The following is a 21,374-nucleotide window of genomic DNA, read 5'->3' on the forward strand; positions in this document are numbered from 1 at the left end:
CCTCTGACATGGAGTCAAGTGCACCCTAGCACTCTACACCCAGGCTACTCTGAGCAGAGAAGTCCTGGGGAGGGTGGGTGTTCTGACTACCCCTCTCCTGAGGCCTTCCTGGGAATACTACTGGGGACCCAGAGCAGCAGACATGGGGCTGGAGCCTAGTCTTGGAGGACAGCAGGCTGCAGGCAAAGGTGGAGGCAGGCAGGGACACTAAGAGGCCCAGAGGGCACCTAGTGTTACAGAAATGTTTATTACAAGGATAAATATATACAATAATGGGATATTAAAACTGCTGATCCTAGGCCTGTGGGGTTTCAGGAGATGCAGGGAGCAGTGGGTGGGCCAAGGTGGGTCAGTGGTACATCCACAGCCCTGGGCTCTGGATGTGGCTTAGGAATGACCAAGTCCCAAGATCCCCAGCACAGTTGGGTCTTTTGCTTGAGCCCAGACAGGCCTGCCCTCCCAATGTATTACCCTTCTGGTTGCCTCTAAAATTCTGGATGTTCCCTAGTGGCTGGGGGTGTTGAGAGCAGTTCTGGGCAGGGACGGACCAGGGTGCCACCACTGACCCCCAGTATTTAGAAGTAGGAAAATATCACTGGTCTTTGAGAGATGTGCTGCCCAACCATCTTCTCTGAGTTGGTTGAGCCCTCAGAAATGGCTACAGTTTGCCTCCAGCCCAGATGCTTGAGGCATAATCCAAATAGCTTGGGAGACTCCTGCCATGTCCCTGGTCATGAATACTAAGGGTTATGGGAAAACGAATCCCCTAGATAAATTCTCCTCATCCTTTTAGGCCTTACTCAAGGAACACCTCTTCCAGGAAGCCTTCTGGGCACTGCTAGCTGCTTAGCAGCCATGCCAGTCCTGGATCCCTCCCCTCATTTATGCTATGTCCCAGAGTCTTGCCTCACTGGTTTCCCACAGGGATGGGTCTGGGGCCCTATGCTTCGTGGCTGTGGGCTGATGACACTCTCTCTTGGGATGGCATTAGCTCAGGGCCACCTAGGAGGAGCCCAGAAAAGGATGGTGGGGCAGGGACCAGGAAGGGACTGGGGAGGCCCATGGGGTCTGGCAATATTTCAGGACTCTGTCATCACATCTGCCTTTAGTTCCTGCACGAGGAAGCTCTGAGAACCTGCCCTGGCTGCACTTTACATGCCTGAGATGCTCCTTCACTATCTAGAATCTACAGTGTCTTACAAACCTACAGGAGAGAACCAGAAAGAGCTCGGGGCCCCTGTGTCTTTGTATTTTCCTCCTGGTTGGCTGGAGTCTTGGCCTCATGGGGCCAGAGAGTGGAGTTGGGGAAGCTCAGATTGTCCTTAGATGGAGACTTCTAATAGCCAAAAGAACTGGGTCACATTCTTGCCCCTAGTTGTCCTTTTCTCTCCCAGTAAACTCTTGCTTTTTCTCTGTGGTGAGGCTGACAGAGTTGGGGAGTGGGTTGCTGGCAGGGCAGGTGACCCTCTAGGGGTGGGCAGGATAGGCTGAACTCCTAGCCAGCCTCAAGCCAGAGGTAGGTCCTGCCTGGATGGCTTGGTGGGCAGCCTTACCCTCTCCTGCTTCCTGACATAGCCTGGGCTAGAGAGTGGTGCCCCTGGCTCTGTTCTGGGGCTGGGGGCTGTGGACAAGAAGAAGTGATGGTGGAGCCCTGCAGGCTGCAGCCTGGGAGGCCTCCCCTCAACAAGCTGGGGTTGCAGGTTGTCTTGAGGGGCCAGGGCTCTCCAGAGGGTCTGCAACCCTAAGCCCCACGGCCTCCTCAGTTGGAGCAGGGGAGTCAGGATGCCAGGCCCTGCTGGCCACTAGCCATGGCCATTCTGGGACATGTAAGCTGCCAGAGCCACTACCACAGCCACATAGAGACCGGCGCCCACAGCGATGGAGAGTGTGGCCAGGAAGAGGGCCCTGCGGGAGGTGGTGCTGGCCAGGCGGAAGTCTCCCTTGGAGATGGCCTTGCTGGTCTAAGGAGAGAGAGGTGCTAGTGAAATGGATATCCCCACTGCAGGCAACACAGCCCCAGCCCACTGGGTTCCAACCCCACACCCATTGTTAAACTCTCCAGTGGAGGGAGTGGGCTGGAACCGATGCCCTGTGCCCCTTGTGCTCTTACCCCCTGGGAAAAGTAGAAGGCAGCAATGCCCAGGGGCCAGAAGCAGCAGAGCATGGAGAAGATAGTAAGGCCCAGGTGGTCCCTGGGGGGCAGCGCCACGAAGTTGTCTTCACTTTCACTGTCTGTCGAGGTCATATCACTCTGTAAAACACAAGTGGGCTTTTGTGACCAGGCCCAAGATCACCAGTGGCAATGATGTGGGGCCACAGGTAGTGTTGTAGGTTGGGCTCCGCACTCTCTACCCAGAGCCTTAACTGTGACCCCCTGATTCCCTCCGTAGCTCACTCGTACAAAGAAAGATTGCAAGTACTCACTGTACAGGCATGTGCATCATTGGATGGTAATTGTGAAAGAAGAGAAAGAGTCCTGATGCTCAATGAGCAGGGGATTGAGTAAACAAATGGTGGGAGAATGTGCAACAGGACACCAGGGAACCCTTAAAGATTGTGTCGTAGACAAATATTAAATGATTTGGAGTAATACTGAAATACGTTGCTTAGAGAGAAAAATCTGGTGGTAAAACTGTACAGCAAGATCTTTTTGGAGGAGTAGGGTGGGAGAAAAACACTGAATGAGAAAAGACTAGAACGTCATCTACTAAAATAATAATGTTTTCTTCCAGTGGTTTTCTGTATTTTTAAATTACTTATATAATGAAGAAAACGAGAACAATAAATGCTATTAAAAAATTAAGTCGCGGGACGCCTGGGTGGCTCAGTGGTGGGGTATCTGCCTTGGTTCAGGGACTGATCCTGGGATCCCGGATCGGGTCCGCATGGAGCTCCCTGCATGGAGCCTGCTTCTCCCTCTGCCTGTGTCTCTGCCTCTTTCATGAATAAATAAATATATTTTTTTTAATTTTCATTTATTTATGATAGTCACAGAGAGAGAGAGAGAGAGAGAGAGGCAGAGACACAGGCAGAGGGAGAAGCAGGCTCCATGCACCGGGAGCCCGACGTGGGATTCGATCCCGGGTCTCCAGGATTGCGCCCTGAGCCAAAGGCAGGCCCTAAACCGCTGCGCCACCCAGGGATCCCTGAATAAATAAATCTTAAAAAAAAAAAAAAAAAAAAAAAAAAGATTAAGTTTCCAGCCCAAACTTGTATTTCTCAAAGTATGGACAGCACCTGTGCCAGAAGTACCTTTTCTTTGGTAACGATACAGATTCCGGGGCCCCACACCAGGCCTACCGAATCTCAACACTTAGAGGCTGGCCTGGAGTCTGCATTTCAAACACATACACTCACCTCGTCCTCCTCCTCCTGGTCATTCTCCTGGCCCTGCAGTTCCTCTTGAACCCCGTAGGACACAGTCTGGATTGTGATATCCTCTTCTACTTGGCCAGGTTCTGTGGAGCGCTCTGTGGGCCCCACCTGGAGCTCCCTGTTCTCTGTGAAGCTGGTCTCACAGCTGCTGGCTCTGGGTTCCTTGACCTTGTCCCTCCCCAGGAGGCAGCTGGGCCTGTACCAGGCCTCCACGGCCAGCTGTAGGGATCCCGGATCCAGGAGCTGGTGGGTGCGAGCAGAGCCAGCACCACCCAGGAGGTAGGAGTAGAGCTTCTCCTGGCATGACCAGCTGGGTGAAGCCTCGGGGTAGGGGTAGGGGCCATGGAGGGGGGTGGGGGTCCGAGGCAGCAGAGGGTTCTGCAGTTCACTCAGACTCTCCATGGTTCCGGGGGCAGCTCTGGGGAGGGGATACTGGGCCAGCTGAGCCGTCCTCAGAGAGCCTGCTGGGCGAGCAAGACAGACAGCTGCTGAGTCCAGGGTGCTGGATGCAGGACTGGAAGTATTTAAGAACGTAGGTCCTCGGACTCTGCCTTTGCCACTGGCCAGTTGCAGGGCCTTGAGCTGGCTACTTCTCTTCTCAGAATGTCCTTTTCTTTGTCTACAAAGTGGGCACAGCAGCAGTACTTACCTCATAGAGTTGGCTCAGTCATCTATCCTGTCAACATAATGGTCAAGCATCAGCTCCTTGCCAGGCACCGTACAGGTGCTGCAGACACGAAGGCAAGAAAGGCAGGGAACAGGAAGAGGACAGAGGATGCACGCTGTCTTCACGGAGCTCACAGTGGTGAAGATACCTGTCCAGAAAAGGAAGGATGGCAAGTGGAGTGAGAACGTGCAAGGGACAGAAGTGACACAAAGGTATAGGGAAAGCTTTGGCATCGAAGGTCCGAAGGAAAAGGACCAGTTGGCAAGGCAAGGGGAGGGGGATCACATTTCATGCAGAGGCCAGATGGAGGAAGGTGGTTCTGAGAGCCTGGGAGAAGGCTGCTATCTCTCAGGGTACAGAGGAAGAGGTGAGATAGGGTGTGGGGCCAGAGGGAGCAGCCCCGTTTAGGTTTAAGAGGGCTTCAGGGATCTTGGCAGGAGCGATAGGATGGGATTTGGGTCTAGAAGTCTTCCTGTGGCTGTGTATGGGGATTGGCTTGGAGAGAGGGCTGGTTTACTACACCCGGAGGGGACTTTGCTACAGCCTTAGGTCAGCTGAGGACAACTGGAACTCAATAGTGGGGAGATAGTGACAGGACTTGGTAGTAGGTGGGATATTGGGTTGAGGGAGGGTTTGTTTGAAGGTTGGATGGGACTGCGCTTAGCTCAGAGCTCAGTGCTCAGTATGGGCCATGTGCTCACAGCTGTTGGTTCTTCCTGGGGGGGGGTGCTTTTCCCCAGTTATGGTCTTTTTTTTTTTTTAAGATTTTATTTATTTATTCATGACAGATACAGAGAGAGAGAGAGAGGGAGAGGGAAGCAGAGAGAGAAGCAGGCTCCATGCAGGGAGCCTGACGTGGGACTTGATCCAGGGTCTCTCCAGGATCATGCCCGGGGCAGAAGGCAGGTGCTTAACTGCTGAGCCATCCAGGGATTCCCCCAGTTATGGTCTTAAGAGGGTGCTCCTTAAAAAAAAAAAAAAAAAAAAAAAAAAAGGGGGGTGCTCCTTAGACTAATTTCCCCTCTGAGGCAAACTGTGGTTTTGGATGTCCTGTGGGATCTAAGGCAGGGCGTCCTGGGCACTAAAGTCTCGACTTGTACATCCCAGCTGGAAGCGTAGATACACTCATAGGCTAGCGTGTAGATACCCTGTAGGGCTACCTCTTCCTCCTTCAGCCAGCCCTGAGAACCTGGGAAGGGCGCATAGTAAGTGCTCAGGACCAGCCGAAGGAGGGAAAGGCGGCCTGTGAATGTGTCTACAACAAATTTACACACACTCTGGGGTGTGGCAGGTAGAGATGGGATATGGAGAGAGAGGAAGGGCAGGCCAGGTGACCCCAGGGACCCTACACTCTCCCTCCCAGGCCCATCATGAGGCTAAAGGGTGAGAGGAGCATGTCTTGTCCTGGATTTTTAATCTGAAGATTGAAGAGTTGGTCCTGCCCTTGATACTTTGGACCAATAATCATGCTCTTCTGGGTTTCCTCATCTGTAAAGTGCAGATGATAATCCCAGCCCAACCCACAAGGTTCTTCTGAGGATCCAGACAGATGGCTGAGATGCCGTTGCAGATTACAAGTAGGAGGGGCTGCTGTGCTGACTTCCAGGCTTCAGTCTTTACCCACCTAGGGTCATTTCTGCCTGATGGTAAAGGGAAAATGTGGGAAGGGATTTCCCCTTCAGGGATGAATTTGTCTAGGCCCCTTCCCCAGTCCCACTCCCCATCAAGAATCCACAGCCAGAGCCTGACCATTTCTCTTTCTACCCCAAGAGAAGTGGCTGGATTCTAGAAAGCCAGTTTTTGGGAAACCTGAAGACAGAGCAGGGCCCCAGGAATAATGGAGAGTGGAACAGAGGGAAGGAAGGGCCAGGCAAGACTGAAGGAGGGCCTTAACAGTGAGTCCATGGGGGGCCAGGCTCCCCTGGCTGGCCTGCTATGAGGGAAGAGGAAGGCAAAGGAGCAAGAGGAAGCTCCCTGTGCCTCAGAGGCTCTGAGCCCTGACAAATGTGGCCTCTGGGGCTGAGGCTTCAAGGATGTGAAGAATCATGGAGGGACCCAGAGAAGAGCATGTATGGGATTCTAGACATGGCTCCCGAAGGTCCCCTAGCCTTTCCTCCAGCTAGTCTTTTTTTTTTTTTCTTTGTTTTTCTTTTTTTTTTCAAAGAGAGAGAGAGAGACAGAGAGACAGAGAGAGAGAGGCAGACGGAGAAGCAGGCTCCATGCAGGAAGCCCGATGTGGGACTCGATCCCAGGTCTCCAGGATCACACCCTGGGCCAAAGGCAGGCGCTAAACTGTTGAGCCACCCAGGGATCCCCTCCTCCAGCTAGTCTTAATCAGAGTCCCCTCTGCATATAGCCTCAAGGGCCTCTGTTGTCATCCATGTGGGCAGAGGTATGTAGGGGCCTTCTGGCAGGTTGGGGGGGAAGGACCAGCCCCATGCTCCTCCAAGCAGACTCATGTATCAAAGTCACCCTTGCCCTATGCCCTGAAGGAGGGATAGGAGGCCTTGGCAAGGCACCTGTCTGATTTCTCAGAAAGAAAGGAAGGATAACTTGCGGTCAGGCATCAGGCCCTGGAGCTCTAGAGACTTGTAGGGGCATTTGCAGGGTCCTTGTCCGAGGCAGGCGGGGGCAACTGTGTCCTACCTCATCCCTCTGCTCTTGCTAGCCATCCTCTCTTGGTCAAAGCATACCCAGCTGAGCTACTGAAGCCAGCCACACAGTCTTTTCCTAGATTACAGTCCTCTCCACTGAACTCTGATTGTGCCTTTGGGCAGGGCTTCTCAGCTTTGTGTACAAAGATGCATGATTCTGGGTTTCGACAATAGGGACAAACTGAAAGCCACCTGAATGTCCAACAATCGGGGACAAGTTAAATAAATGATGGTACAACAAGCTGGTGGTACAAGGCCTTCAAACTGGTTTACAAAGAGGAATGACATGAGAAAAATGTTCATTGCAGCTTCAGTGAGAAGAAAGAAAAGAAAGTGGTATGCACATGCAATCTAACTCCACCAAAACGTCCATAGTGATTATCTCCAGCAGTGAGTGCACAGGTGCTTTTCATTTTCCTTTTCACACCATATTTTCTGTTTCCCATGTTTATTTTTTACATTGAGCATGTATTTCTTTTAAACCAGGAAAAAATTAAGTGCATAAATTTCTTCTGAGCCAAATTACCTAAATTGGTTTTAAGCCTTTGCAGACTTGAGGGTTCCTTCTGGGTTTAAAGGCTGAGCACAGCATCAAAGCCTACCCAGAGACAGATAGACAGACAGACAGGTAGACACATGTACACACACCCCTCCACTTCCATGAATCAACAAAGTTATGGGCTACAGAACCCCCTCACAGTCCAGCCAGGAGTCACAGTTCTTGAGCAAGGTCACATTCACCTCATAACCTGCTAAGGCCACATGAGAGTCCATCAAGCTGATCCTGGGAACCCAGCGCTGAGTCCTGGCCAGAAGGATGGGGTGGCAGGTCTCCCAGCCCAGGCTTCTCTGCCCTTAGCCTGGCCTGACATTTTGGCCTGTTGCTCAGAGTTGCCTCTCCCTGTTCCCTCTGCAGTAAGAGACCAGTGTTCAAAGCCGAGTAATTTTCATCTCCACTTTTGCCTGGTCTCACCTGGGCTGTGTGTGACTGCTGTCCCTGTCTGCTGTCCGTGCCATACTGTATGCCTGCATTCTTGCTGGTGAGCATGCAACTGTGCGTATGTGTGTGTGTGTGTGTGTGTGTGTGTGGTTTCCTTCTGAAGGGAAGACATGCGATGTCAGGGATTCTGAAGCCAAGGAGCTTGCTCCAGATTGTGCAGTTGGAATCAGGGGTCCAGGCCCCATGAGAGGGAGGAAGAGGTTGATGTGGGAGGCTACAGCCCCTGGCTTGTAACCTTGGAGGTGAGAACTAAGCTAGACCCTAAGGTTTTCCACTCCCTGATTTAAAGACGGAGAGTACACATACTGGCCACCTCCAGACCAGGGACAGGAAGCCCTCCAGGAATCCATCCACTGAGGTCCAATTATAGCCTCAGTTTGCTTATCTATAAAATGAATGGGAGGGTAGAAGGGGTTGATTTTTAACAGCTAAGATCAGTATGACCCTGGGATTGTACTGGGAGAAGAAGAATAGTAACTTGACATTTATTGAGCTTTTCACCATGTGCCAAGAGCTGAACTGCTCTAAATGCTCCTCTGACCTGTAATTTCTAGTGGGAGAGTCACAGTGGGCTAGGGGCTTCCTCTCCTAGTTGTGGCAAGCTAACCTGTGTCACACCAAACTGCCAAGAATTGCTAGAAAAAACAGGGAAGAATATGAAGACATCAAGGAATCACCACGGGAGCAAGATCTCAGGGGAAAGAGAAACACTGAGCGGTGAGTTCCCACCCTGGGCACCACTCTGGCCTTCCAGCAGTATCAGGCTGGGGAGATAAATGGGAGTTCAGGGCCTCTTAAGGAGGAGCCCCAGCAAACACCCCTGGTTTTATTGGGACCTCTTTAGGGTATCCCAGAGGAGCAGGAGCAAACCAGACACAGACCAGCCCTCACAGGCACAGAAACCAGGCTTTGAACCAGCTCCAGTCTAATCGGATTAAGGTAATCTGCACACAGCCTCACTGCCGGCCAGAAGCAGAAGTTGTCCGGGGCGGGTGGTTCCCCATCATTTGTGTGCGCTAACATCACCTGCAGGACTTAACCCAGACTGCAAGGCTCCAACCTCACAGCTGATGATTCTGAAATGACCCTGAGAATTTACGTCTCTAACAACTTCCTGGGTGGTGTTGATGCTGCTGGTCCAGGGACCACACTTTAAGAACCCTGCTCTAATATAATCACTGAAAGAATAGTTAAAAAAAAAAAAAAAAGTGGGACTCCTGGGTGGCTCAGCAGTTGAGCGTCGGCCTTCAGCTTAGGGCGTGATCCCAGAATGCCTGGATGGGGTCCCACATCGGGCTCCCCCCAGGGAGCCTACTTCTCTCTCTGCCTATGTCTCTGCTTCTCTGTGTCTCTCATGAATAAATAAATAAAAGATCTAAAAAAAAAAAAAAAGCTTTAAAATAAATAAATAAAATCTTTAAAATAAAAGATAACCAGTAAGCTAATAGATGCAGAATATGAAATAATAGGAACATTTGATTTATTCAAAATGGGGCAAGATTAAAACAGGAATATGGAACAGGCAGTGAGACAAATAAAAAACAAATAGTAGGATGTTAGACTTCTACCCAACTGTATCAGTAATCACATTGAATGTAAATGGAATAAAATTGCTGTAAAGAACAAAGATAATCCACTGTGTATGAATCTATTTGTATGAAATTCTAGAAGACTGGCTGCTAATGGGGGAGAAGTAGGGGGAAGGGAGTGACTGCTAAGGGCCTTGAGGACTTTCTGGAGAGACAGTGGTTCTGATCTTGATTGTGGTAGTGGTTACATGACTGCATGCATTTCACAAAACTCACTGAATTGTGTACTTAAAATTAATGACTTTCATTATATGTCAAAGCTGATTTTTTAAAAAACAAAGACTGGATCTTTAAAAGAACAAAAGTCAGCTACAAGCTGCTTATAAGCAATGCATGTGAATTATAAAAATACACAAAAGTTCAAAGTAAAAGAATGAGGGGCACCTGGCTGGCTCAGTTAGTAGAGCCTTTGACTCTTGATCTCAGGTTGTGAGTTTGAGCCTCACATTGGGTGTAGAGATTACTTAAAAATAAAATCTAAAAAGAATTTTAAAAACCCCAAAGTAAAAGAATGAAATAATAATAGCACCTCACACGTATTAAGTTTTTACTGTGCTCCAGGCAAGATTCTACATGCTACAAATGATCTTATTTGATTCTTACAGTACCCTCCAGTAACCCTCTAAAGTCTATGCCATCATTATGCCCATTTTACAGATGAAGACACTGGGACATGAGAGACATAAGTCCTCAAAGGTGCACAACTGGTGAGGGGTTAGCTGGAAACACACCCTGGAAGCCTAACTTCAGAGTCACTGTGCGCTAGTGCCTGTTACCATTTGTTTTGTGCCCGCTTTGTCCTGAATGCCATGTCAAGTGCTTCAAATGCAGTATCTCACTTAGACCATCTTCTCTCACATGTGGAAGGACTGCAGCACAGAGAGCTTAAATAGGTTTCTTGAGATCACACAGCTGGAGAGTAGCAGAGCCCCGTTTGCCACAAGTTTGTCTGACGGGAGCTTATCCTGGCCTGAATGGCACCAGGTTCTCAGGTTGTTGTGTGTGCTACCACTGGGCTCTGAAGTTCTTGGGAAGATACCTTGTAAATCCTTTAAAGGAGGCCACAGGGACAGTGTGATACGTGTCCCAAAGTTTGAACATATCCTTGGGATGGGACCCTGTGGAATAATAACAGCTATGATTTACTGCAGCCCTATGTGAACGAGCCAGGTGTTTCACATGCTTCATTTCAAAACTGTATAATGGCCAGTGGGGCTGGCTATTATTATTTTCCATTTTTCAGATGAAGAAACTGAGGCTCAGAAAGGTCAAGCTACTTGCCCAAGATTAAACAGTGATAAGGACTGGAACTGAACTCAAGTTTAATTGAATCAAAAGCCTGGGCTCTCACTACACATTTCAGAGCCTACCTTAGGCATGCAGGGATGTGATAAGTGGTGTGGGTGTAATAGTGCTGAGGACCTGGTCTTGAATAGGTTAAAACAGAAGCATCAGTGAAGGGGATGGGAAATAGAAGCTTTATGAAAAGATCAGGAGATTTGGGGTGATCTAGCAGCCCAGGGGTGGCTGCCTAGATAACCTCAAGGTCTGGATTCATATAAATACAGAGCCATTGCAAGGATGCTTAGATCCTGACCGACCACTACCTCTCAGTGAACAAGACTGATTGCTTCTAAACCGAAAAGATAAAAGCAAGTTCTTCCTGGTAAGGCAGAGGATTAAATAAAAATGATTAAAAGCCAGGGGAAAGGTGAAATCTTTAAGACTAGGTGCTAGGCCATCCTCTCATCAGATCATACTGTAAACCATTCTGCAAACTGTGAAGCTCTGTGACTATGGTGGTTGTTTATAGATGGCTTGAGGCTGGATTTGATGACCTCTGGTCTAGTGTCATGGCTGCAGCTTGCTGCGCCTCACAGTAAAGAGAGAAAGCCAGGGGTCAGGGGTTGGGAGTGGGGAGAGGCCAGAAGAGTCGGAGTCCTTAAAAATGAGAACTTAGGTTTCTTTGCTTCAGTTTGCCTCTTCAGGAAGCCAACACAATTGATTATCCTTTCTCCTCTGCCTTCAACAGCTCCTAACTCCTGATCCTTCCTAATGACACTTAAACATATTGTAGTCTTTCTCGCTTAAAAAAGAAATCAATTGTGATGATTGTAAAACCCAGCTGTAAATACTTTGATACTCCTCTGTTTGAGAGGTGGGGGGGTCTAAATCCTTCCTCTCTAATCGGAGGGGGTTTGTGACAGTTGCTTCAACCACAGGGCACAGCAGAAGTGATGCTGTGTGACTTCAGAGGCCCGGTTATAAAAGGCCATGCATCTTTCACCTTGCTCGCCGAAACAGTCACTCTCAGAACCCTAAGCCACGCTGTATGTAGCTGGACTACTCTGAGGTTGCCATGCTGGAGAGGCCATGTGCATAGAAGCTCTAGGCAATGGAACCTGCTGAGCCCAGCTTTCCAGTCATGCCAAGATGTCAGACATGTGAATGAAGCCTTCTTGGACTCCTCATATCAGCCCATCTGTCAGCTGAATACCACTCAGAGACCTCTGTCCATGCCACAACGAGTGAAATAATCACACAGCTCAACCCTGCATTAATTTCTGACCCTCAAGGTCATGAGGTATAAGAAAATGTCTTTAAATTTTAAAAAAAGTGTCCTTAGTTTTAGCCACTAAGTTTTGGGGGTATTTAGGCAGCAACAGATATCTGGAACATCTTTCCTCAGCACCATTTCCCTCCTACAGCTCCTGTCCTCTCTCTCCTTCACCTCACAGCCGTGTTTCTCAGAAGCATAGTCTCCATTCACATCAGAATCCTTTGGCTCTCAGCTCAAAAGTCACTTCCTCAGGGAGGTGGCCTAATGTCCTCAGGCCAGATTTAGGCTCCTTGGTTATCTACTCTCCAGCCTCCAACTCCTTCTCTCAAAGAGCTTCTCCCAGTCTCTATTTCTATATGTGTGATTTGTTGATTAGTGTCTTTCTCCCTCACCAGGTTGGGAGCTTAAGCAGGTGCAGATTGTGTCTTCCTCATCCCTGCAGCCCCTTATCTGGCATATAGTAGGCATTCAGGAAACAGTTGATCTCATAATTGAGTGAATGAATTAGTGAATGAGTGGGTTATGTGTGCTAAGGTTCCCTCAGACTTTCCAGGATCTGGGATGGATGGAGCACATCTGCACAATTTCTTGAGCAGTTACTTCAGACCAATTCTTGGGACGCAAGCATAAGCAAGAAATGGTACCCACTTTGAGAAGGAATACGGACTAGCAAATAGGAAATTTCAGTTCAATGGAGTAAGGTGTGCTAGCCACAAGCAGAATGCTAGGGTCACACTGATAAGGGACTCCTATCCTGGGACTGGAGTGGAGGCAATGGTGGAAACTAAGAAGAGGCTTTCAAAGCAGGTGACATCTGAATTGAGTCTTGAAGGAAGAATTTGAGCCTTCCAGGTGAGACAAGGAGGTGTTTTCCAGGTGAGGAAATAGCACAGAAGCGTGGGGTGGGGGAAGTGGAGGGGAAGCCAGGGTGGTTTGGTATAGATGGAATGAGGTAGGAAACATGGGATGGCCTTCTATTCCATGCAGAGAAGCTTTCTTCTGTGGGAAGTGAGGAGCCAATGAGAGTGGTGGCAAGGATGTGATATGGTCATATGTGGGTTTTAGAGCTCTCTGGCTGGCAGCAATGGATGGAAAGGATTTGAGGGGAGTAAGAATGGAGGCTAGAAGTCCTGTGAAGAGACTATTACAAAAATGCAGTCAGGAGAGGATAAGGACTTGATCATCATCTGTGGCTACATGGAGAGGAAAATACATGGAGAGGAAGAGTCATATCCAAAGAGGAGTCAGGAGTCCGAATGAACAGGACTTTGTGGCTAACTCAGAGTGAGGAAGAGAGAGGAGCCAAGAATGACTCCTGGGCTTCTGGCTTTGTCAACTATGTGGAAGGTGATGCCACCAGCTGAGACAGAGAATCCTAGGCAGAGGCTGCTGGTTCAAGAAGGCAGCCTGAGCACAAATGACCACCTCTTCTCCTTTTTAAGGTTGTATTCAAATGATGGACTTTTTTTTTTTTTTTTAAAGAACAAAATCATAACAAAATTGGGAAACAAGAATGTTATCAGTGGACCAGAAACACTGCGAAATTTCTGGGAGATAAAGAGCAAATGAAATTCCTTGGGGAAGAAGTCAGTGCAAAGGCACCTGTGGCCCCAAAGAGAATAAGGAGAATAAGTTTCATGCAAGGGAGAGGTCTGCTAGGGAAACAAACTTACCCAGCTTGGGAGGAAGTCCACACCAGCTGCCTACGCTAGTCAGTACCTTCCTTTATTTGTAAGTCGGACAGGACGCCAAAGGATATGGAAGAACAAGTATATGAAAATAAAAGAGAAGGATTAAATACACAAGTAGAGCAATTGATTCAGTAAGATCTACATCGTTCAAGTTATACAAAAGATCTTTCAATTTTTTTCAATTTATATCCTCTGAGAGACAAAAAAAGAGGACTTTGCATCCATAAAATGAGAGCAGACTGTATGAAAAAGGAGCAGAGAACATGACTGTGTTTTGGAAAGTGAAAATAACTGTTTCAATTTTTAAAAATTAAATGAAGTGGGGCATCTGGTTGCTCAGTTGGAAGAGCATGTGACTCTTGATCTTGGGACCGGGAGTTCGACCAGGAGTTCACTACCCAGGCTGAATGTAGTGATTACTTATTATTTATACAATTTAAAATTATTTTTTAATGGAGAGACCAGATAACAGGATGGACACAGAGACTAACTTTTTCATGTGAAAGAAAAAGTTAATGGAATTTCCCAAGACATAGAGCAAAAGACAAAAAGTTGAAGCCTATGAAAGAAAGGTAAGAGACAGGGAGGAGCATCTCAGAGGTCCAACAGCCGTCTAATAGGAATTTCAGAAAGACACAACAGAGAGACAGGGCAGGAATAACAATTAAAAGAATAGAAACAGGAAGTGTCTCCTGAACTGGAAAAAAAAAAGAATATTTAAATTAAAAAGGTCCACCAAGTACCAACCTAGTAAAATGAAACTCTCTCTCTCTCTCTCTCTCTCTCACACACACACACACACACACACACACACACACACACACACTCCACAAGGAAGAGCAGGATGAGAAGAAGTGGATGAGTTGATCTTAAAGTGCCTTTGGGTGTTAGGGCAGAAAATCCACCTGGCAATTAGATGTATGCAGTTAAAGCCTTGGGTCATGGTCAGGGCTGGAGGGAGACTTAAGAATTGTCAAAAGACTTATGAAGAAAAACAGAGGAGAGGAAAGGAGAGCAGAGGAGAGGAGAGAGTGAAGGAGGGAACCCAGGAAAGAGAGATAAAACAGCTCCTGGGGAGGCTTCCTAGGCACTTCCAGGGAACATCAGTCTGCCTTTTTTTCTATCTGCTAACACCCTGGGCTCCCATGGGCTGGACTGGTCTCTCTCTCAGAACGTAGAGCATTGGCCTGGGGATGGTTTGTAGCTGACAAAGGTGAAAATTGCTGGGAGGATTGGGACAGTGGCACCACTCCTTAAATCAGTCCATTTTCAGGCAGAAATAAAATCTTTATTCTTGCTGAAACAACCTGTCTCTTCACTGAAGCAGCTCGTTTCCAACCACTTAGAAGCAAACAGTGCATCTAATGGTGGAAGATAACACACCTAATGGAGAGGTAGAGCATTGGATCCTCACTCCCTGCTGCTTTGCTTGGGGGAGGGGGTGGTGGGTGCTGGTGCCAGCTGCAGGCAGAAGGGAAAGGAAAGAATAAGGGAGGAGTAAAGAGAAGAGAGACCTGAGATCAGGCTTTATTGTCCCCCACGTGGCAGCAGAGGGGACCTTGCTCCAGGCAGGATGCCCACCTATCCCCTAAGAAGAAAAGATGGTTAGAATATGCCAAGGGTTTAGAGAACTGGGATATTTCTTCTACTTTCTCGCTGAAATGGTGTACTTTGGGACTATAAGTCCCTCTAGGATACAAAGATGAACTGGCCTTTGAACTTGAAGGTAATTAATATTGTGCAGATGTCTCTAGATATTATCTTATTCTCTGCCTCTGTCATTTTGTGTGTGAAGGGGAAGGGACTTTCATGTACGTATTTCAGTGTTTCAGTCTCGCGCGTGCACACACACGTCATTTCTTAATGACCATGTTATATTTATCTCTTCATCTTCCTTAGATCCCCCCTTTCCTCAGCCCCAGATAACCAAGATCACCAAATCACGTGCCAGAGTTGACTCTGTTCTTCCCTTTGAGGCATTGCAGAGGGGGTCAGAGTCAGATCCTCAGCAGAGAGCTGGCAGGAGGGGAACACAAAGAGTTGCCAGTGGGTAGTCTTCCCTGGTTGAGAGAGGAGCCAGATGCGTCTGCCTAGGTTACCAGAGATGTCCTGCACTCTGGGGGCAGGGTGTCTACCCAAACAGCTGCAGAAAGTGGCTGTGCATTATTCTAGACCCAGACAGGAGGCCAGCACCCCTACAGACCAGTCTTGCAGAAATAAAGCCCTGCTGCTCTGTGGCTGCCATCACTTTGTTATGAGGGTTAGTGATTGTCCATTAACTCTGGAGAGCTGATTTTTGCCAGTGCTGCACCAATAGCTAGAAGCCAGAAAGTGCTGACGGGGGTGGGGGGGGAGTGGGGGGGTTCACGTGACAGTTGATCCCCCATTCTGGGCTGGGTGCTTGCAGGGTAAGTCAGGGAGGTCACTGGCATGGCTTACTCAGCTTTAACCAAGTGCCAATTAGCTAAGGTTTTTCTGAACATTGGCTGGGTCTGCCACAGTTGAGGAAAATTATTGTCAGAGAAGCTCATTTTGTTTTTATATAAAAAAAGCTCTCCCCAGAGATGGATCTTTCCTGACTGTCCCCTCCTCCAGTCTTCCTAAGAGAGGCGATCTAGCCAGGCAGAGTCCCTGGGAGGAACTGGCCAAGAATTGGGTCTCTGGCCCCTGGCTACTCACAAGGGATGTTGGGGGGAGTGCTTTCTGGCCTCTTGGCCTGGAGGCAGGGACCTTCGGGCTCAGCAACTCTATAAACACACATGACTTTCCCAGGAAAATAAGGGATAGAGGGAGATCTTAAGGAAATATCAGAAATAGAAATGGTTTTTTCAGGTTCCTATTGCTCCCTTCCACTCCATTCATAAAATCCCGTTCTTTGCTGAAAGGACATTAACCTACTCTTAAAACCAGGTTAATGAAGCTGGTATGCTGTGTTCAAGAACTGAGGGATTTGTGGTCTCAGGATGGCCCTCAGAGAGGTTCACAGAACATCGGGAATGTTAGAACTCATCTAGTTCAACGCTCTTTTACAGATGAGAAAACTGAAACCTATAGAGGGGAAGAGACCTGCCTGAGTCAGTGGAGGATCTGGGGTCAGAATGCGGGCTCCAGACTTTCAGCCAAATGCTTTTATTTGGAGATATTTTAACACTCCATTCTCTTGTTTTACACCCAATTACTGAGTCCTTACTATCTTCCAGGTGATATGGGGGAGGGGAGATGTGCAGGGCGGCAAAGAGATGAAAACAACACAATCCTTGCCTTCAAGGAGCTATTTCCCTAGATCTGTGATTCTTGGGGAAAAAAACAACAACAACATCAAAACTGTGAATCAGACTCTCACTCTATATTATTTTCTATAGGTGATGATGAAAGAGAAACAGAGAGGGAACCCTTTTGCTCATAGAGATTTATAAGTTGGGTTTCACGGACTGTGCCCCAGGAAGGCCAAGGACAAAGAAGCCAGCCTGGGAGAAAATGGGGGTAGAGGTAACAATGATCAGGTCACTGCCAGCAGGCCTGGCTGGTGATGGGAACAGTGACAGGAGCTCACACTAGTATGGTGACCTACAGATGACAAGCCTTCAATCAGGTACATAGTTTCATTGAGTCCCAAGGCAGTTCCCTGAGGTAAGCAAAGCAACTGCCTTATCCTCACTTTAGGGATGAGGAAACTGAGGCTTAGAGAGTTTAGGTAACTGGCTTCAAGCTGATACATGTCAGTGCCCAGCCAAGAACTCCTAGTTCAGTGCTTTTTCTATCACCAGGGAGGAGGGGAAGTTGCTGGGTCGAAAAGATGGGGAGAAAGCAGTGGTCAGCCACAGCAATAGGCCGATCTTCCTCTACGCAGTTTTATTTTGATCACTACATCCTGCCACTCAGAGAACTCTGCTCAGAAGAATTGGAAGCACTTTGCAGGCCTGAATGAGCTCATTCACCACACTCTTGCCAGAAAAAGGGAGGACTCCAAATGGAGGCTCTGTCTAGGGTGACCAGCATTTAGGCACATAATAGAAAAGGCGGCTCAGGTTCCCCCACTCTTTGCCCTCATGCACCAAGCAGTATGATGCAAAACCAGCCTCCTTCTGTTAGAGTCAAGAGGGCCATGGGGAAAAAAATGAAGGTATTTTCTGATACCTCCTTCCTTCCCTGGAGAAACGGTCCAGGGGCCTGTCCCTAAGGGTCCTAAGGGGCCTGGCCCATCCTTGGGCCAAGGGCCATTTCAGGGCAAAGAAATCTTGAGGGTGGAGTGGGGGTGGGAGGACGACCACAGCCACTCCAGTCACCCTGATGAGCAAGCTTGGGGAAGAGAGGGATGCTTAATGAATGAAGCTGGCTCAGATTTCCCTAGTGAGCAAAATCATGGTAGGGACTAGGGTACAGGAGTCTGGGATACTCTCCTTATCATTCTTTGTGGGCAGGGTATCTAAGAGCTGCCTCAGGTTGGGGTCAAGGCCTGGTGGTATGGGGTCAGGGTGCCCAGGTGCCTACCTGGGCCCCAGTTCCTCAGATCCCCGCCCCCCAGCATCCCCAGCATGTAGGGTGAGGGTAGGGATAGACTTGGCGCGATCTCCGGCGGAGCGCAAGGTGCAGTCAGTAGGGAGGCTGAACCCTCATCCCAGAGAGGGGTCTCACTACCCTCCCCAGCTCGATCCAGCCTCTGCGCCTAGCTCTGGGCTCCCGCTGCGCCCCCAGACGGCTCCTTACCTGTCCCGCCGAGAACGGTCCCGCCTCCTCCGCGGGGCTCGGGGGCCCAGCATGGGCCGGTGAACGACGGCGCCCCCGCCTTGCGGCCGCGGTGGAGCTCCCAGGAGGGCGCCTCTGCTCCGGGCCCCGGGTCCCTGCCACCGCCGCCGCCGCCGCCGCTTCAGCACCGCGGACAGCTCTCGCCCGCCGCCCGCCGCCGCCGCCCGCCCCGCCCGGCGCGGTCCCGGGAGCCCCGCATCCTGGCCCGGCCCCGCCGCCGCCACGCAGCCCTCAGTCCGGCCCGAGGCGGCTCCGCGCAGACTTGGGAGAGCAGCAAGGAGGATCCCCCTCCTCCCTGCCTCCCGCCGCCGCCGCCGCCTCTTTCTCCCCTTCGTGCTCCTTTCCACGCTCGGGAATCAGCCCACCAGGCACTCCGGACCCAGCTCCGGGGCGGGGCGGGGCGGGGCGGGGCGGGAAGTCAGGGGAGCCCGGAGGAGGCGGCGGAGCGAGGGGCGCGCAGCTGGAAAGGGCTCTCCGGGTCCCGGAGCCGGGCTCCCTCACCCAGTCCTTCTCCTTACCCTATTTCCCCATTCCCCCAGAGGCGATGGGCGGCCCTTGGGCTTCTTGAAGTATTTTGGAGCCCCTAGGTCCCCAAGCCCTGAGTTCTTAATCTTAATCTAAAAAAGGAAAAAAAAAAAAAAAAAAGAAAACCCACAAGCAAACAAAAAGCATTTATTGAGCGCCTACTATATACCAGACCCCATGCCAGGTTTTTATGTTTTCAACCAATATACTCTCATTTGATTTTCTTAACAGTTCTATGAGGCAATACGATCCGCCCCCTCACTGCCACCTCCCACCTCCGTTTTCCACACGAAAACGCTAGCCTCGCAGAGATTAAATCTCTTGATTTGGAGACAACAGGCTCTGCTGGCAAATGCACGGGCTTTGAAGACCATAGGCCTAAGATTTGGTGCTAGTGTCCCACTGACTGTCTAACCCTGAACAAATGGACCTCTGAAAGTCTTGGGGTTTTCTCATCTGCAAAATGGGGGAGCTGTATCTGCTTCATAGGGGTCATACGAGGACAAAGTGAGATGACATATGTGACACATTGGTCCCAAATAGGCCCTCAGTTGGCATGTATTTTCCTCTGTTCTCTCAGAGGGTGATCTGAGATCTGAGCCCGGAGCTTCTGTCTGCTTTATCTCCCCAATTGTGCTGCTTTTTATTTGCCCCCCCCATCCTGCTTTCCTTTCCTATCCTTTCCTTTCCTCTTTCTTAGTTTCTTTCTTTCTTCTTTCTTTCTTTCTTTCTTTCTTTCTTCTTTCTTTCTTTCTTTCTTTCTTTCTTTCTTTCTTTCTTTCTTTCTTTCTTCTTTCTTCTTTCTTTCTTCTTTCTTTCTTTCTTTCTTTCTTTCTTTCTTTCTTTCTTTCTTCTTGAAAGCTGGCTCACTGAGGCTTAGAGAGTTTAGGTAACTGGCTTCAAGCTGATACATGTCAGTGCCCAGCCAAGAACTCCTAGTTCAGTGCTTTTTCTATCACCAGGGAGGTGGGGAAGTTGCTGGGTCGAAAAGATGGGGAGAAAGCAGTGGTCAGCCACAGCAATAGGCCGATCTTCCTCTACGCAGTTTTATTTTGATCACTACATCCTGCCACTCAGAGAACCCTTTCCTTTCCTCTTTCTTAGTTTCTTCTTTCTTTCTTTCTTTCTTTCTTTCTTTCTTTCTTTCTTTCTTTCTTCTTTCTTTCTTTCTTTCTTTCTTTCTTTCTTTCTTCTTTCTTTCTTTCTTTCTTTCTTTCTTTCTTTCTTTCTTTTTCTTTCTTTCTTTCTTCTTTCTTCTCTTTCTCATGAGGATACCATCATCTTGAGTGTTATGAGTAGATGAGGCTATTTTCCAAGCCACATACCCTGTCTCAAGTCTCACCACAGTACCAGGAGGTTGGGAGGGGAGAGTATTCTCATTTTCTGAAAGCACATAGAGGCAAAGTAAACCCCAGGGTGGACTGTAGCTAGGCTAGGGGGTGGAAGGAGGCACTGGGGTCCAGGCTCTGGCAGTGGGAGTCATCTCCCCCCTCATCCAAGGATGTCATAGCACAGTGAACCCCTCACTCCTCTGGACCAGTTCCTTTTAGTTCCCAGCATGCACCATAGGAGCCAGGAGCCACCAGCATGGGCTTGGGTTCTCTTCCTTTCCTCTGGTCAGAGAACTCCCTGAGCCTTGTGCTGGGTCTCAGGGCTGGGCTGATATTGGTTTTGAACCTGTTGGATACTAAAGGTATACTTGCTCTTCTTGCTTTTGCTGCATCACAGAGTGGAGGCCTTGACGCTGGGAAGGCTCTTGGACCACGTAAGCTTTTGGGCCCTTAAAGCATCTACAAATATTCCCTCCTCCCCCCTCACACAAGACACTGTCCCTTGGGTCTATGCACCCTCTTGCACCTTTGTTCCCTCCTGGCCTTCCCCTCACAGGGTCTCATGTCCCCCTACTTGGCCTTGGCTTCCCTCTGCTCCTTCTCTCCCTACCCTGGCTTTGCTCCATGCCTGGGCTGCATACCGAATTACTAATCAAAAGGATAATAAAAAAAGCCAGTGAAGCAAAAGCTGCATATAAATTCCAAATACTAATGTTGATAATTATATGCTGTTGCCTGGAGGGAAAACTTGCAGAGCGGCCATTGGTGTCATGTCAAGGACCCTGGCCTGGGCACCAAAAGACCTAGGCTGTGATCTGGTTTTTGTTGTGAATTGGCACAGCCTAATCTCCATGGCCTTTTGCTCCCTCAGGATTCTGAGCTTCCTCAGCAGCTTTGAAGACACTGTAGGGGCAATCAGCACCACGTGAATTTGTGACAGAGAACACGGGCTAATGCAGCCATGAGTGCTTCTTTTAGGGAGATTATCCTCACAAGATATCGGGGGTGGTTCAGGAACAGAAGAATCTACAACTATGCAAACTTTCCATTCTACGTCCCACTCCCTTCTATTCTCCCTCCCTTTTTTTCCCTATCAGGCATGTCCTGCTATGTAATGAAGGTCTGCTCCCTTGCTAAACCCTAAGAATACAAAGTCTAAGCCATAGTCTGGGTCCTTGATGGAGATGACAAAAAGGGTGGTGAGGTAGATAAACATGTTAACCAGCAATGCCACCG

The 21,374-nt window shown here is 49.1% G+C and overlaps 1 protein-coding gene across 2 annotated transcripts; it reads right to left on the reverse strand.

Moving 5' to 3' along the window:
• Positions 1 to 228: 228 nt before the first annotated feature.
• Positions 229 to 18,378, reverse strand: SYNDIG1L (synapse differentiation inducing 1 like). 2 transcript variants are annotated; one of them, XM_035719542.2, is made up of 5 exons: positions 18,244 to 18,378; positions 4,025 to 4,190; positions 3,358 to 3,836; positions 2,111 to 2,251; positions 229 to 1,961 (listed from the first exon to the last, which is right to left on the reverse strand). In XM_035719542.2, the coding sequence occupies exons 3-5, from the start codon at positions 3,775 to 3,777 to the stop codon at positions 1,803 to 1,805; spliced, it is 720 nt and encodes a 239-aa protein (XP_035575435.1). In that variant the 5' UTR covers positions 3,778 to 3,836; positions 4,025 to 4,190; positions 18,244 to 18,378; the 3' UTR covers positions 229 to 1,802. The 2 variants fall into 2 exon arrangements, with proteins under 2 accessions (XP_035575435.1, XP_035575434.1); XM_035719541.2 differs by having other exon boundaries at positions 3,358 to 3,839.
• Positions 18,379 to 21,374: the final 2,996 nt, after the last annotated feature.

This window comes from Canis lupus, chromosome 8, assembly GCF_003254725.2.
Source record: "Canis lupus dingo isolate Sandy chromosome 8, ASM325472v2, whole genome shotgun sequence".
Classification (NCBI taxonomy): Eukaryota; Metazoa; Chordata; class Mammalia; order Carnivora; family Canidae; genus Canis; species Canis lupus.

Coding starts and splice junctions, on each gene's coding strand:
- SYNDIG1L (XM_035719542.2), bottom strand. CDS start 3,777: ATGGAGAGTCTGAGTGAACTGCAGAACCCTCTGCTGCCTCGGACCCCC. Junction 2,252..3,357: donor ACCAGGAGGAGGAGGACGAG/GTGAGTGTATGT, acceptor TGTGTTTTACAG/AGTGATATGACCTCGACAGA. Junction 1,962..2,110: donor CCTTCTACTTTTCCCAGGGG/GTAAGAGCACAA, acceptor CTCTCTCCTTAG/ACCAGCAAGGCCATCTCCAA.